At 35.9% G+C, this 14,706-nt stretch overlaps 1 protein-coding gene across 1 annotated transcript in view; it reads left to right on the forward strand.

The window, feature by feature from the left end:
• CRPPA (CDP-L-ribitol pyrophosphorylase A) overlaps nt 1-14,706 on the forward strand; it is a 125,058-nt gene that overhangs the window by 46,964 nt on the left and 63,388 nt on the right. Inside the window, exon 5 of the mRNA XM_062605176.1 lies at nt 6,612-6,657. Within this exon, the coding sequence (XP_062461160.1) occupies nt 6,612-6,657 (46 nt within the window). The remainder of the gene's footprint in view (nt 1-6,611; nt 6,658-14,706) is intronic.

Raw genomic sequence — 14,706 nt, forward strand, 5'->3', positions numbered from 1 at the left:
GGTTCCTGTTGACTGACAAAGCAGGTGTGTATACAAGTACTAAAGGATAGGTCCCTGCTGCTTTATCCTATTTCATTGTTTGGAAGGTGGGACATTTTCTTTCTCAGTACCTCATTACTCTTCTAGTAGCTTTCTTCTGCTGTTGTGTCATGCAATTTTTAAGTGTTTACTTTTTTATAAAATATTATTCTTTACCACACTGAAGGACCTGGAAGCAGCTCAAATCACTCCATCTGTCTTTGACAGTAAATTTCCTCCAATGGGACATGATTTCTAATAATATGACAGTAAATCTTACACAGAAGGGTAATTTCCTGAGTCTGCAGTGCAAATTTCCTGTGCAGTGTAACAGCAAAAATTACTTATGCGTTGATTGCATACAGCAACTTTTTTCAGTATCTTTCTGGGGACATAGTCTTTCTGAAACAGTATATTGTCTGTTTTCCTGTTCAGTTGTCTAAGGGACAGATTATGTCATGCGTATTTGTATTACGTCACTTTTTGGATGGTTTCATTGTGCTCGTTGTAAAGCATGCTACTTCCATGAGGGGTAAAAAATATACCCATAATGTTAGTTTAGTTCTTTATGTTGTTTATTTAGTTCTTTGTAATATGTACTCTTAGATGAAATGTAGTCTTTTGACCTAGAATGACAGAATAATTAGACTGAAAGAAATGATGTCACCTAGTCCAACACCTTGCTGAAATGGGGGTCAGGATGTTTGGATAAGGTTTCTGGCAGCCTCTTTATCCAGCTTTTCAGGATACCTCTAAATGAGTGTTGGAACCTTGAGCATATTGGATACTTCCCCATTTGTTGACCTCTATTAGTTTGCTGAGGTTATTTCACATTTCCCAGGTTATTAATAAAGATATTGGACAGTATTGTCCCTACTATCAGTCCTTGAGGAACAGCAGTAGTAACTAGTACCCAGTTACACTTCAGACTTGAGCTTGTGCACATCTCTAAAGGAGAATTGTTGAAGTGTTGTGACCACTCCAACGTTGGTGAAATGAAATCCTAATGCTGTTAGCAGCAGCACCCATTTTGGTGCAGGTACTGTACTGCAGGTGGCGCAGAGCAGTGAATGTGCTATTTTAGTATGTACAAAGATGCTGGTGCCATGTCATTAAAATACCTATACCTTCTCGCTCCTATTTTCTGTCTTATTTTGTAGCTAAAAGTCATGGGTGTCTTCTGTGGCTTGTGTAAAAACAAGTCAAAGACATAAAAATTATGAGGTCTGTATATTAAATTGTTTCTGCAGCAAACACTTGTATCAAAGGCTCCAGAGGATGATAGCTCCTTCCTTCTTGAATAGTGCCCTAATATTGGTCACTCTGTGTGGGAATGTTTGGTAGGTGACTTGAAGCAGTAAAGAAGGCAACACTCGTGCTCAGTGTGCAGTTTGGTGAAATGCAGAAGGCTGCCAATTTTCTCAAGTGATGCTTGCCTACAAAATGGTTAAGAGCTATTGCTCTTTGTTCCTAATGACCTTTCAGAGGCAGAATTGTCTTTCCATAGCTTTGAGACTAATGTAATTTATATTATGTTGTTGTTTTTTCCTTTGTTTCCTGTAAGGCTTTTCAATGCTGAGACAAGTTGTATTTTGTATGCCAAGAACTCATGTGCTCCCAATGGCCCCAGTCTTACTTTTTCAGCACAAGTAAAAAAGATGTTCTATCCAGATAAATGAGAACTGGAATAATCATTGTGCCGTAGAGAACTGTGGAGAACAGTTTCTGAAGTGCGAGTATTACAAACCAGTTTCATTCTGTGTGGACCTCAACAGATCTGATATTTGTAAGAATTCAGTTTATTAGGTGCACAACCTATATATAACATTAAGTGGCTCAAAGCTGGGGGGAAAAAGTTACTTTTATGTCCATACATGCTGTTTGCTTGAATTAACTCTAATTATTCTTTCTCTACTTAACAGCGCATGAAAGAAGGTAACATTTCAAAGTCACTTATGGTTAACGCTAAAGCAAGAGGTAGTTTGTTTGCTTTCTGCAAGCAAATGACAAAACTGAAATCATTCTTTGTAGTGACAACAAGCAGGCAGGAACACTGAAATTACTTGAGTGTTATAAATATTTATAAGTTTTATTATAAATGTAGTTAACCTTAAAAGTTCTGGGGCAATATCCCCTTAAGTATAAAGTCATGTAACACAATGTGATTGGAGTCTAATATATATGTGTGTGTATAATTCACATGAAAACTGCATTGTAAAACCTTTTTAAAGGTTTGATGTGCATTTAAAACTTAATGCTAATAGTGCAAAAACTCCTCACCATTTCTAAAAACAATAGGTCATCTTCTAATCCTACAAAAATACCCCATACGAAGGAGATCTGTATGATACCTTAGTATAACAGAAGGAAATACTTATTTAAGTGCAGTTCATTTTGTGTATGCGTGATCATAACTTTATTGTATTTGTTTAAGAGTTATGTTTTGCACTTAATGTACAGATTTGTGAATCTGAAATGTTCATCAAGCTAAATGAGTTTGAAAAGGCTTTTAAATATTAAATTTGAATAACCTTGGGGAACTTTCTAGATGGTGGAAAGTGGCAGTCTGACAATTGAGAGAGAAGAGCACACAGGAAAATAAACAAACCAACCCTTGTCTGATGGTTTTGAGGCTTTGCTAAATAGATGTAGTAGATTGTTTCTTATACAGAAAAGTAGAGAAATATTTACTAACTAAAACTATTCTGCCTTTGCCAGATAAGGAGATGATAGTTTCATATTGTGTGATAGTAAGGTGATCCTGCCCCTCTACTCTGCTCTTGTGAGACCTCACCTGGAGTATTGTGTGCAGTTCTGGTGTCCTCAACATAAAAGGCACATGGAACTGTTGGAACAAGTCCAGAGGAGGGCTGTGAGGATGATCAGGGGACTGGAGCACCTCCTGTATGAAGATAGGCTGAGGAAGTTGGGGCTGTTGAGCCTGGAGAAGAGAAGGCTGTGTGGAGACCTCACAGCAGCCTTCCAGTATCTGAAGGGGGCCTATAAGGATGCTGAGGAGGGACTGTTCATTAGGGACTGTAGTGATAGGACAACGGATAACAGGTTAAAACTTAAAGAGGGGAAGTTTAGATTGGATATAAGGAAGAAGTTCTTTACTGTTAGGGTGGGTGAGGCACTGGCATGGGTTGCCCAGGGAAGTTGTGAATGCTCCATCCCTGGCAGTGTTCAAGGCCAGGTTGGACGAAGCCTTGGGTGACATGGTTTGGTGCGAGGTGTCCCTGCCCATGGCAGGGGGCTTGGAACTAGATGATCTTAAGGTCCTTTCCAACCCTAACTATTCTATGATTCTGTGATTTGTGTTGAGTTCTAGTATTTGGCCTAGTGATGTTCTGGATTGCTGCAATAATGTTCGAAAAATCTTTGAGCACTAGATGCTCAAGAAGACAAGATGAAAATTAATGTTTTATATGAAGCGAGAGAATCTGAGTAGAATCCTGTGACTTTGATATTGATCAGCAAAGCAAAAGGGTGCTATAGGCATAACTTGATAAAGAAAGCGTTAAGGGACTGATGTAATGAATGTCAACCATTTACTTATTTTACGAAATTGACTTCAAGCCTTTTTTACAAGATTATGGCCTTGGCTGAAAAGTTGGTAGTGCTGATACAATATATGGTTGGCAGAAGTTTGACTTGTTACTACATAGCACGTTAATTAAAAATAGAATAAATGTGATTGTACTAATCCTTATTAAATAGATTAAAAATTGGGTAACTGATACATATTTCAAAAGATAATTCTCACCACATACAGTTCTGCAGAAACTGTTAATGTCTATGCTATTCAACATTTGACTGAGAAAGTGTGTAGACAACACAAAGATTTAAAGATTTGTAAATAAAAATAGAACTGATCAAAAATAACCTATTGATAAGGAATGCTTGATAAGCAGTTTAAACAAAAGGTATGCTTTTTATTGCAGCCAAAACCAAAGAAGTGTTTTTTAGAAACAGAAGCAGCGTAGGGCATATTTAGAGAATTGTTCTAGGAAGGCGATGATTTTGAAACTGATCTAGGCATCACAGTGGATAGTAGGTTTCCACTGTGGGCAAAATACATGTCAGCGACAGACAGAGAAATAAGAGCATGAGTTAGAAAAGAGATGTTTTAGGATTACAAGTGCTTCTAGAATATTATTGTCAAATCTGGACTCAAGCTCTGTGCACCTGGTGATAAATAGAGAAGGTTCAGAGAAGAGCATGAAAAAGATTAAATGGTAATTTGATAAGTTTGTAAAGATTTAGTTTAATAATGTGATATAAAAAAAACCCAAACAAACAGAAGTGGCTGAGGTAGAACATCTCTCTTCTGCAAAGTGAGGGAGGACTCCCGTGTGTCGTTTTTCTTGCTTGTACTTTTTGCACCTCACAGGTCTGTGAGTGGGGAATGACTTTTTACTTTTTGGTATAGGGTGGCAGCTATAATGTTCTTCCTGGTTTATTGGGCTAGATCTGAATTGCTTCTGGCTGGTGTGAGCCTAGAATGCAAATCCATTTTAGTGAAACTAGAGGTAAAGCAGTATAGCTGCTCAGAACAATAAGACTGTGTTGACTAGCCTTGAAAGTTGTTTAGAACAAATGCATACTAAAACAATCAATGGTTAGAATGAGACCAAAGGGTGTCTCTGTCATGGTTGCCAGCCTTTTTACTAAATCTCATCTAAATTGCAAGAGCACCTCTTAATCAACACAAGAAAATCCAGACATGTTATAAATACCCACACTTTAAGAGAAACTTTAATTGGATTTAGCATCTTACTAAATACTGAAAGAGGTGTAGAGAATCCCTCACTTCCTGTGGTGATCACCTGTGATAACTAGCATGGTTTTTATGTCTGTCAACATGACTATTTTCACGCAGTTTATAGGAGCTTGTATCTGAAATTAGCTTAAAAGGTTATGAAATAAATATATATGGATAGTTTGAGGTGGTCTCAGATGATTTATTTCTCTAGGAAACCATGCTAGAAAGGATTTGTTGATGTCTTGCTCAGAATTTCAGAAGTGATTTTAAAGGTTCATTCATAATTCTATATTATTCTGTGCTTTTTTCTCGAAGACTGGGCCTAGTTTATGAAGAAACTTCTTAAAATCAGACTATTTAAAAATGATTTCGCATCTGAGATTGTGAACCTTAGAGTACATGAGACCACTTTCCATGGAGTTTAGATAGTCTTACTTCAAAAAAGTGTTTCAGATGGTAATCTGTTACAGGTTACTGAAAGTTCAGTATAAAAGCCCTTTAGAAACAGGTAATTAGAAAGAAACCTTGCAACAAAATTGGTCACTTAATAATTCTTTATCCTTAAATTTAAATTCAAGACATTTGATTTTTCCCAGCAGTGTGCTCAGATACCAAAGATTTCTCAGGCTAGATTCATTCTCTGGCTGCTTCTCCTGCAGGACAAGCTGTAGGGAACTAAGTTAATTATTCATTTTAAAAAAGTATAATTCCTTAGAGAAATGATGAGTAATGGGAAAGGTAATCTTACTCTTCTCTTTGTGACTACAATACACAGCTTAATTTATGAGATGGAAAGGAAAGTGCTCACAAGAATCCTTATGTTAAAATCAAACAAGCATTTACTTGGAGACTAAAATGCTAATACCCATAATGGTATGTGTCTGCTGTAAGATTTCCTTTGCAGCACTAAAGCTTTTGGAATCGTATTCAGTCCATTTCTAAAAGAAATCACAGTATCACAGTATCACATAAAAAAGTTATTCAGACTCTAGAGAAACAAATGCAGAAAATCCAGTAATGTTTTATTTAACATAAAAGGAAGTTACAGTAAAAACAAAGACAAATATTTAGGAGTTATTCCTGCATCAGTTCATGTCACTGCATGTCATTACAAAGACATTGCTAGCAAAGACTGTTAATGTCTTTGGTAGATGCTGACTTTAGTTTTCTCTCATTGTATTTGCAAAGCCTAGTACTGGGTCTGTCCACCACCATGAGGGTACAAAGACAGATATGAAAGCTGCTTTTCCAAGTACCAAGTTAATACTCAGCTTATTATTGTCCATCTAACTTGGTCTGATTAATGTCTTCAGGAAGATTTTGATGGATTTTAATCCTCTGAAAGCTCATTCAAAGCCTACAGTGGTCTCACTCCCACTGATTAATTGGACTCTCATTAACAGTAATAGTCTTGCACTACTGAACAATTACTGAAATAATGAGGCTTCTCCCTAGCTGTCATTTTTTTTTATGATCACAACTCCCATAAAAAAATGAATCTATTTCACAGTAAAAATTATAGAATAGAATGGGTGTGTTAAAATAGATGCAACAGCATGTTTTTATGATTCTGCAGAGGGTTAAAAGTAGTTTTAGGTTTCAAATGAGATCTAAGCAGATCTAAGTATTTAGAGAAAGGTTTCTCCTGAGTCTCAGGTAATTTTTGCAATTTCTGACTCGCTGGTGATATTTTACCAGAATTAAGAAATTGACACTATCATTTGTTTATGGTATTTCAAATGTAAAGAATTGCCTTCAGGGCATTGTTTTATTGGTTTTACATTCCTTCCTGCTGTGTTAAATCTAATGAGGCTTGTCTGTCCTTTAGGTGACCTACAAGCGGGATCTGTATGCTGCTGAATCGATTATTAAGGGTATGTGTTCATCCTTGTGGCTCTCAGTGTGCATATTTCTAATTAGGAGTCTTGTGTGCTGTAGTTTTGAATGTCTTTGAGAAAAGTTTTATGACAAATAAAATGTGCTTAGGCAAGTTGTTTTGGATTGACCACTGTAATACTTATGCATTATTTACCTTCATTTACTTCTTTTAGAATAGACAGTCTTAGAAAAGGCTGTGTATATTACAGAGTCAAAACAGAGATTAATTTTGTATGGTTTTATAATGAATAAATTATTTTTTTTTATCTGCAATTCTGAGTATGTTTCATCTTTCTAATCTACAGCAGTAGCCTAGAAAATAAATATTAACTCTTTATGGCTCTTCTCTCTTTTATATACAGCAACCTGTTACCCAAATTGATACAGCAATTATATGATATTAAGATACTCTATTAATTTATAAATACTTTGTTGAACTGGTTTTTCACCTTTCGCTGTAATGGTAACAGTGGTTTCATTGCAATTTACCATGAAGACTAGACTAAAAACAACGTAGAAATGAAGAACTCTTAAGTACTGTTTGATGAGCATACTCAAGGTTATTGTAAACTCTTAGGCACTGATTCAGAGGAGTCTTGCTTGACTCTTGTTAAGAACGGAGGGATAAAAGCCCAGAAACTGATGAAGAGAAAGGGACATCCTTTAGAATAAAATAATCTTTCTAGAAAAAAAGAATGTAGTTCCTATTTAGAGAGAAAAAAAGAGCAAAACCCATGTCCTCTTAGGGAATGGTGAGTGACTGGCTAGTTGTTGACTTAGATGGCTCATATGTTACAAGATCCAGTATTGGCTTAGCGTCTGGTTTGGATTATTCTGATTTCAGCTGTGATACAGTTAACTTTTTCCTTTGTTTGCCTTGATTTCAGCAAGGCATTTGCCACTATCTCCCATGACATTCTTATTGACAAACTAATGAGGTACAGAGCAGAAAAATCGACAGTGAGGTGGATTGAAAACTGACTGAACTGCCAGGCTCAAACAGTAAAGTTCAGCTGGAGCCCAGTCACAAGTGGCCTATCCTAGGGGTTAGGCTGGTTAAAATCCTCCCTAATAGTCTGAATTACAGGGCAGAGCATAGCCTCCACAAGTCTGTAGATGATGTAAAGTCGGGAAGAGTAGTTGATAGACTAGGAGGTTGTGCTGCTATTCGGAAGGACCTTGTTAGGCTGGAGAAATGGATGAACAGAAATCTTGTGGAATTCAGCAAGGGGAAATGAAAACTCTTGCACTTGGGAAACACCATTACAGCTGAGGGCTGACCAGCTGGAAGGCAGCTCTGCAGAAAAGGCCCTGGAGGGTCCTAGTGGACAACAAACAGAACAGGAGGTGGTAATGCATCCTTATGGCAAAGAAGGACAACAGCCCCTGGGCTATGCAGGCAGAGCATTGCCAGCAGGTTGAGTGAGGTGAGCCTTCACCTCTGCTCAGCACTGGTGAAGTAACATCTGGAGTGTTGGGTTCAGTTCTAGGCTCCCAATTGCAAGAGACATCATCGTACTGGAAAGAGTTGAGCAAAGGACCATGATAATGGTTAAGGTAATTGAGCATCTATCAGATGAGGAGATGTTGCAAGAGGTTGGACTGTTACGCCTGGAGAAGAGAAGGCTCAGGGAGATTTTAGCAGTATGTATAAATACCAGGTGGGATGGAGTGAAGAAGATGTAGCCAGACTTTTCCTCAGTGGTATTCAGTGAAAGAGAACAGGGAATGGACAGAAACTGAAATACAAAACATACCTATTTTTACATCTGGAAAGCCTGGAAATTTTTTGGATTCTTATTTTTTCATTAGAAAGCTGGGAGGTTGGAAGGGAGACTCTCTGTCCTTGATTTCTTAGGAATTATTTGTTCAGCTGATATTGCCAAAAGGGGCATCTCTTGGCTTATAAAGCCATTTTTCATCCGCATTGAGTTAGAATATTTGATCTTAGAGATTACTTGTGTTAATATTTTCAGAACTTTTTTTTTTACTTATTAAAGCTTATGAAAAGCTTTGAAAATGGAAGTGTGATCCAACTTAAACCAGAAAAATATTTTCAAACTAATGCAGTTTCTTGACTTTGTCCACTTATTTTTTGTAGCTATTAGATATCTAAAAACTTTATGCAAGCAGGATTCATTCTGCCATTAAGAGCTTTTTGCACATAAAATCTAGATAAGAAATTCTTGAGTTGGTCTAGTGATTACTAAAACTTTTTAAAATTTCTTTCTAAAATTTCTGTGCTCTTGGAAAAAAATTTAATATTTTTCGTTTAATTTTAAGTGATCTTTCCTTGGATAGAAAAATTCAGTTTGAATGTAAATTTTAAAAGCTCAAATATTGTTATTGTGGTTGTCATTTAGGCAAAATGACTCGTAAGACAAATAGATAGTAGAATGAACCAAAGCAAAGAGGGATTTCATGATACAGTATGATATAAAATTAATCAATAATTTTATCCCTTTGATGAATAGGAATTGAAACTAATACTTTAAATTATAGATCAATGGAACAAAGGGAAGCTTCTGATCTTTGAGAAGTGCAAAAGTAGTTATATAAAAAAATATTTTTTCCTAGTCTAAATACAGATCCCATTACATCATTCTTGCTGAATTCCTAATTCTAATAGAGTGTATGTGTGCGTCTACAATACAGACTTCTTTTAAGTGTTATCTGTAATTTTAAGTATTACCCAAATAGGAGAGACTGTCAAAGAAATGTTTATAAGGAAATCTAGAAAGCTGATTCAGCTGCTTGGATGTACTGTTTGTTACAATATTTGGAGATATTTGCTGTAACAAGAATTGTTGTACTTTTGTTGGTCAAGCTTGCTGAAACCAGTAATGCCAGCATAAAATGATGTTATTGCTATGTATCAGCTCAATGAAGGTGCTGTGTTGATCATATCTTGACAAAAGGCTCAGTATTCAACTTGGAAAAAAATCTCAGCAAAGTCATAGTTCTGTGTTAACTTTGGTCATATTTTCCTTTATCCCATGTATTTTTCATATTTATTTACCATGTATGTTCTCAATATTTAATGGTAATTTATCAGTCATTACTGGACCAAGTAGATCCATTTTCATTTCCATTTCCATTTTCCTTGAGCTTAACTACAGACTGTACTTCTTTTGCAATACAAAGGCCAATTTATTGAACTGTATCATTCAGTATTACTCAAATATTTAATTTAGTTCAGAGGACTGTCAGGATGTACCAAGGGTATGTAAACTTGCTGATTTATATTTTTAAAAAGTTCTTGTTCATCTTCTTGCAGTTTATTAAGTCCTTTACTAGACTTACTCATGGACATGTAGTGATAAGACAAGGTGTAATGGCTTTAAACTGAAAATAGGGTAGATTTAGACTTTAGGAGGAAGTTCTTTACTGTGAGGATGTTGACACACTGGAACAGATTGCCCAGAGAAGCTGTGGCTGCCCTATCCCTGGCAGTATTCAAGGCCCGGTTGGATGGGGCTTTAAGCAGCTGGGTCTAGTGGAAGGTGTCTGCCTGTGGCAGGGGGTTGGAACTAGATGAGCTTTAAGGTCGCTTCCAACCCAAACCATTCTGTGGTATGTTCTTCTGTAAAGGGCAGGAAGAAAGTCAGATGAGCACCTTATGTAAAATATGTTGCTTTATATAGCTAGAGAAGGAGATAGGACCATGCTCCCATTGTTCAGCTGTCCAGTTTGCTGAACCTTCCTTCCCCACATATCCCCATCATTACAGAGCAGCTCTTGTGAACGTGGGAGCTAGGTCATCATGCTTCTTGTGGGGAAACTAGAAACAAATACAATGTGAAAAATGGTTTCTGTGCTCTCCCTCTGCTGACCTCTCATTCTTATGAAGGTGCCTCCTTGTATTCTTTTAATCGGTTCTGTCCGTTTTTATAGATTTTAAAGATAACCAAGTAGATTGGTTGTATTTTGAAGCATTTTGCTTAAAAAAATGTTTGAATAGTATTTTATGCTAATTTTATGTAACCATATGCACTGTAGTTTCATTAAAGGAATTACAAACCTGAAACAATACTGCAACCTTTGTGCAAATGAATTTCCATGTTCCTGTGTATATAAAGGCTTCAGTAATCTCCTAAGTTATTAAAGAAGTTTAGTTATAATTTATGTAAAAAATAAGATCCATTCCAAGCAGCTTTCTCTATAACTGTGTTTGAATAGAAAATGAGGATGGAGCTTACTCAAATGAAAGGAACATTCACTAAGTTTAACTATATTTATAACTAGAGCTAAAAAGGCCGTAAATGACCAGTCATTCTCTTCATATATATGTATTTTATTATGTTAGCATTTTTAGTTTTCACTAAAGCAAATAGAGTCTTTTGCAGCTGTTGTTTGTGATAAAAAGCTTATATAGCTTAAAGTAAAAATGAAGACCTACACAGTGGTAGATCATGCTGATCCCTTATTTGATCTTCTCTGATATTCTGTCACTATGGCAGAATGCAATATATCTGCTTCATTTACCACAGTAGTCTTTGTTATGCTTAGTCTGTGTGAAAAACTCTGAAGTTTGTTGAAGTTTAGATTTGCTTTTTGCTTCATTGCTTGAGTTCAGAAAGGAGAAGCTGTACATGTTCTTTATTTAAACAAGCAGTATAATGAGTGCTCTATAGCTAATTAGGCCACCCTGTAATAGATTTATCTTATATAACTACTTATCTTTAATGGTGTTTTGAATAGATACTGCTAGCATTCCCAAGCCTGCAGTTTGAGTGCTGTGCCCTGAAAAGGTTTCAAATACCAGATATTCAGGTTTATATAACATGACTTATTTTTGTGGCGGACAGTTGAGCCATGTAAATTAATATTGGGCAAGCATTTTATTCACAGTTCATGACACACTTAAAGGAAAGCATATTTAAGGGCATAATATATTTTTATCCCAGTGAGCATCATCCTGTTATACTCCCATGTTGTACCATTCAGTCTTATATTTGTAAGTTTTACGAAAGAAATCTCAATAGCTACGGTCAGCTGTGTTGTGCTGTGCCTATGGGAAACCTTCAAAGAAGGGTAGGTCACCTAGAATGGCAACCATCCTGCCAGCCAGGGCATGCTCAGTTAGGCCTTTCCTACTAGCTGAATAATTAAATAATTTTGTGACTGCAGTTCCAAATTTCATGTAATCTACATTAATAGATGTGTTCTATTACGTTTATTAGTGATTGAAACTTGGTTTTCTTCAGAGAATGACAGTTATCTTTTTCTGTTAACCTGTTGGTTTTATGATAAATATTTTTAAATATTTGAAATATTTGTTTTGGTGGGACTTATTCATCCAAATGTTTCCTTTCTGGTTTCAAGTAACTTTTTTTTTGCTTTGAATTATGAACTTCAACAGATCTTTAAACACTTTAATTTTTATGCTAACATATTAGGATTACACTTGGGCCTCTAGACATTTTTGCTAAGGAACTGGTTCCTTATGGTTCATTTTGACATGTTGTTTTGCCATCCTTTTTATTTCTGAGGTACTCTTGATTTCTGTCTGTCCATATATAAAATTATAATTCTGTAATTAATAAAATTAAATACAAAAATTATTATGGTAATACATGTTTGGCAATTAAATGATGTATGAAAAAATACAGTTAATCATAAGATTAGAATTATGAGGCTGTTCCTGAGTCAGCTGTGTTGCAAATGCAATTCTATGTAAGTAACAAGTGTTTCATAGAAGCACATAGAAGTACTACCGGCCTAATGAGACATAATAACTAACAAACTTCAGCTTGCTAAACTTGACTCGGGTGGAAGTAAGAAAAAACATACATGCATCCATACATTTTTTTACTTTAGATATTTATATGTATATATATCACACATATTCAAGGCAATACAAAGAAACACTTCACTAATGTGAATAGACTAATGACTTATCTTTTGAGATTGTTTTCTTAAAACATCTTATAATTTGCTTACTTCCTCAAGTCTCTTTTGCAACTGCACTATGAAAGTCTGAGTCCTAACACCATTTGTTTAATGAAGAGTAAATTTAATGCTTTTCTTTTAGTTAAGCAGGTATGAACTTGTCAAGTTTGCAGACAAGGTGGCACATGCCCATTTTTAACTGTCTTGAAGTAAGAAAACATCCTCTTACAATAAGGGTGACTCATCTAGAAATGTAGTTAAGATCAGGCTAATACAAAACATTCTAAAAAATTTCCATTAGGACTACTGCCCTCAGGGTAGGTATCTTTGAACTCTAGTTCCAGCATGTAAACTTTAAATGGTGCTGCTCAGTAGAAGACTGTAACTCAGTCTTTCTTTCTTGCTCCTTTTTCTTTTCTTAAGGGCCCTTCCTCTGCAATGACCTTTTCACAAGAATGTGCACTTGCCCCCACATTTGGCTAAATAAGTGTTTACTGATGTAGATACAATTATGTTTTGCAAGAAAAATATAATGCCTCCAAACTGTTTATGACTGTTGGGAGCTATGCACTGTGTTTTGTTTTACATGAAGAACCCACATGGCTTTTTCTGGAACAGCAAACAAAATGACATAAGCCTTGTTCATCAAAGGACAAATATCTTATTGGAGGTATGCTGTATTTTCATGGGCATATGCATTAACCAATGTCTGCTCTCTGCTGTGAGGCAAAGAAACAGATTGACTGGAAAGGATGCACTCCTCAGAATAGTTACTGTCAGGTGAAAACAACCGTCTGCGTTCTCTTCTACCACAAAATCTTCCTTCCTTTCTTGTATACTAATACTGGCAGGGGCAGCGTCAAGTTTGGCTTTTGGGTTTTGTGGTTACAGAGGAATGGTAAACAAAAAATTGTTAGTTATTTTAGGTTACCTGTGTTATAGGAATAACAATTTCAACTCACTTCTGTTGAAGATAAATTAACTAGATGCTTGGCAGTAGTTATTTCATTTTTCTTGTGTTTACAGTTGTAGAAACATCTTTCTTATGAAACACTAAAAATACCTGGGAGAAGCATAGTGAATTTCTAGACTATTGCTATGTAGAAGGTGAAAATGGAATTCTGATAAATTAATTTACTACTTTGGATTCACTGCAGACTTCAAAGGTATTTTGATGAATAGGATGTGCTTCCAAAATAGTAGGAATTGTATTGACAGACCAAGAATGGCATGGTATGAACACATGTTTACAAAAACAAGTGTATGTATACACATATATGTGCAATTAAGAGAAAAAAATTCATGTCTGTAGGCTAAATACTGCTTTCCATTTAGATGCGTTTTCTTTCATATGGTATTCATTCCCTATGATATGATATTTATGATCTTTATTCAAACAAAGTATTATTTTAATTGCTGCTGTTTGTGGCCTGCTTTTCAGGGTAAACTTTTTAAGTTATTTGTTGCATTACACTTAATATGTTATCTAACTGACATAGTTCATAAACATGCATACATTTTAATATATAATTTGGGTGAGATCCTAGGATAAAGACTGTAACAGGTGTTACTGGATAATAACATGATCTAAAGCTTCAGGATATCAAAGGAGGGCACAGGAAAATGGAAAATAAAGTTTTCTGCTGGAGAGAGAAGGAGGTTTAATTGAACAAATTCTGGAATCCTGTGTCAGATTTATCTTTAATAAAGCAAATTTCCTGATGAAGAGCTTAAATGTATAACCTAATAGAATCTGGCAGTGTAAAGTTTTAACTGTTTTTAATTTGTGCAAAAAGTATGCTCTGAATGGATGTTAAATGTGATGCAGTAGGGGGAGGGTTACTTTATAATCTGGTAAAGCTGGAAGGAAGCTGAGAGTAAATGGGAGACATGTATTGGGAAGAGGAGGTTTCCAGGGAAATAAGAAGTTTAAACTAAAACGAGGAAGAGGAGGCCAAAGCAAGGTAGAGATTTTGATTGGTAATGTAATAGTGAGAGAGGAGGAAAAAAAGGGTTGGGCAGATGAAAAGGAAGGTAAGGTGTGAATGCAGGGAAGAAAAGAACAGTGGTGCATGGTGGGAGGCTAAGAGGTAATAGGCAAAAACTGAACCAAGGAGAGTTCCAACACAGTAAAAGGGAAAGCTTTTTCACCA

This window comes from Pezoporus occidentalis, unplaced genomic scaffold (assembly GCF_034315485.1).
Source record: "Pezoporus occidentalis ecotype Australia unplaced genomic scaffold, CSIRO_AGI_Poc_V1 ctg9, whole genome shotgun sequence".
Lineage (NCBI taxonomy): Eukaryota > Metazoa > Chordata > Aves > Psittaciformes > Psittacidae > Pezoporus > Pezoporus occidentalis.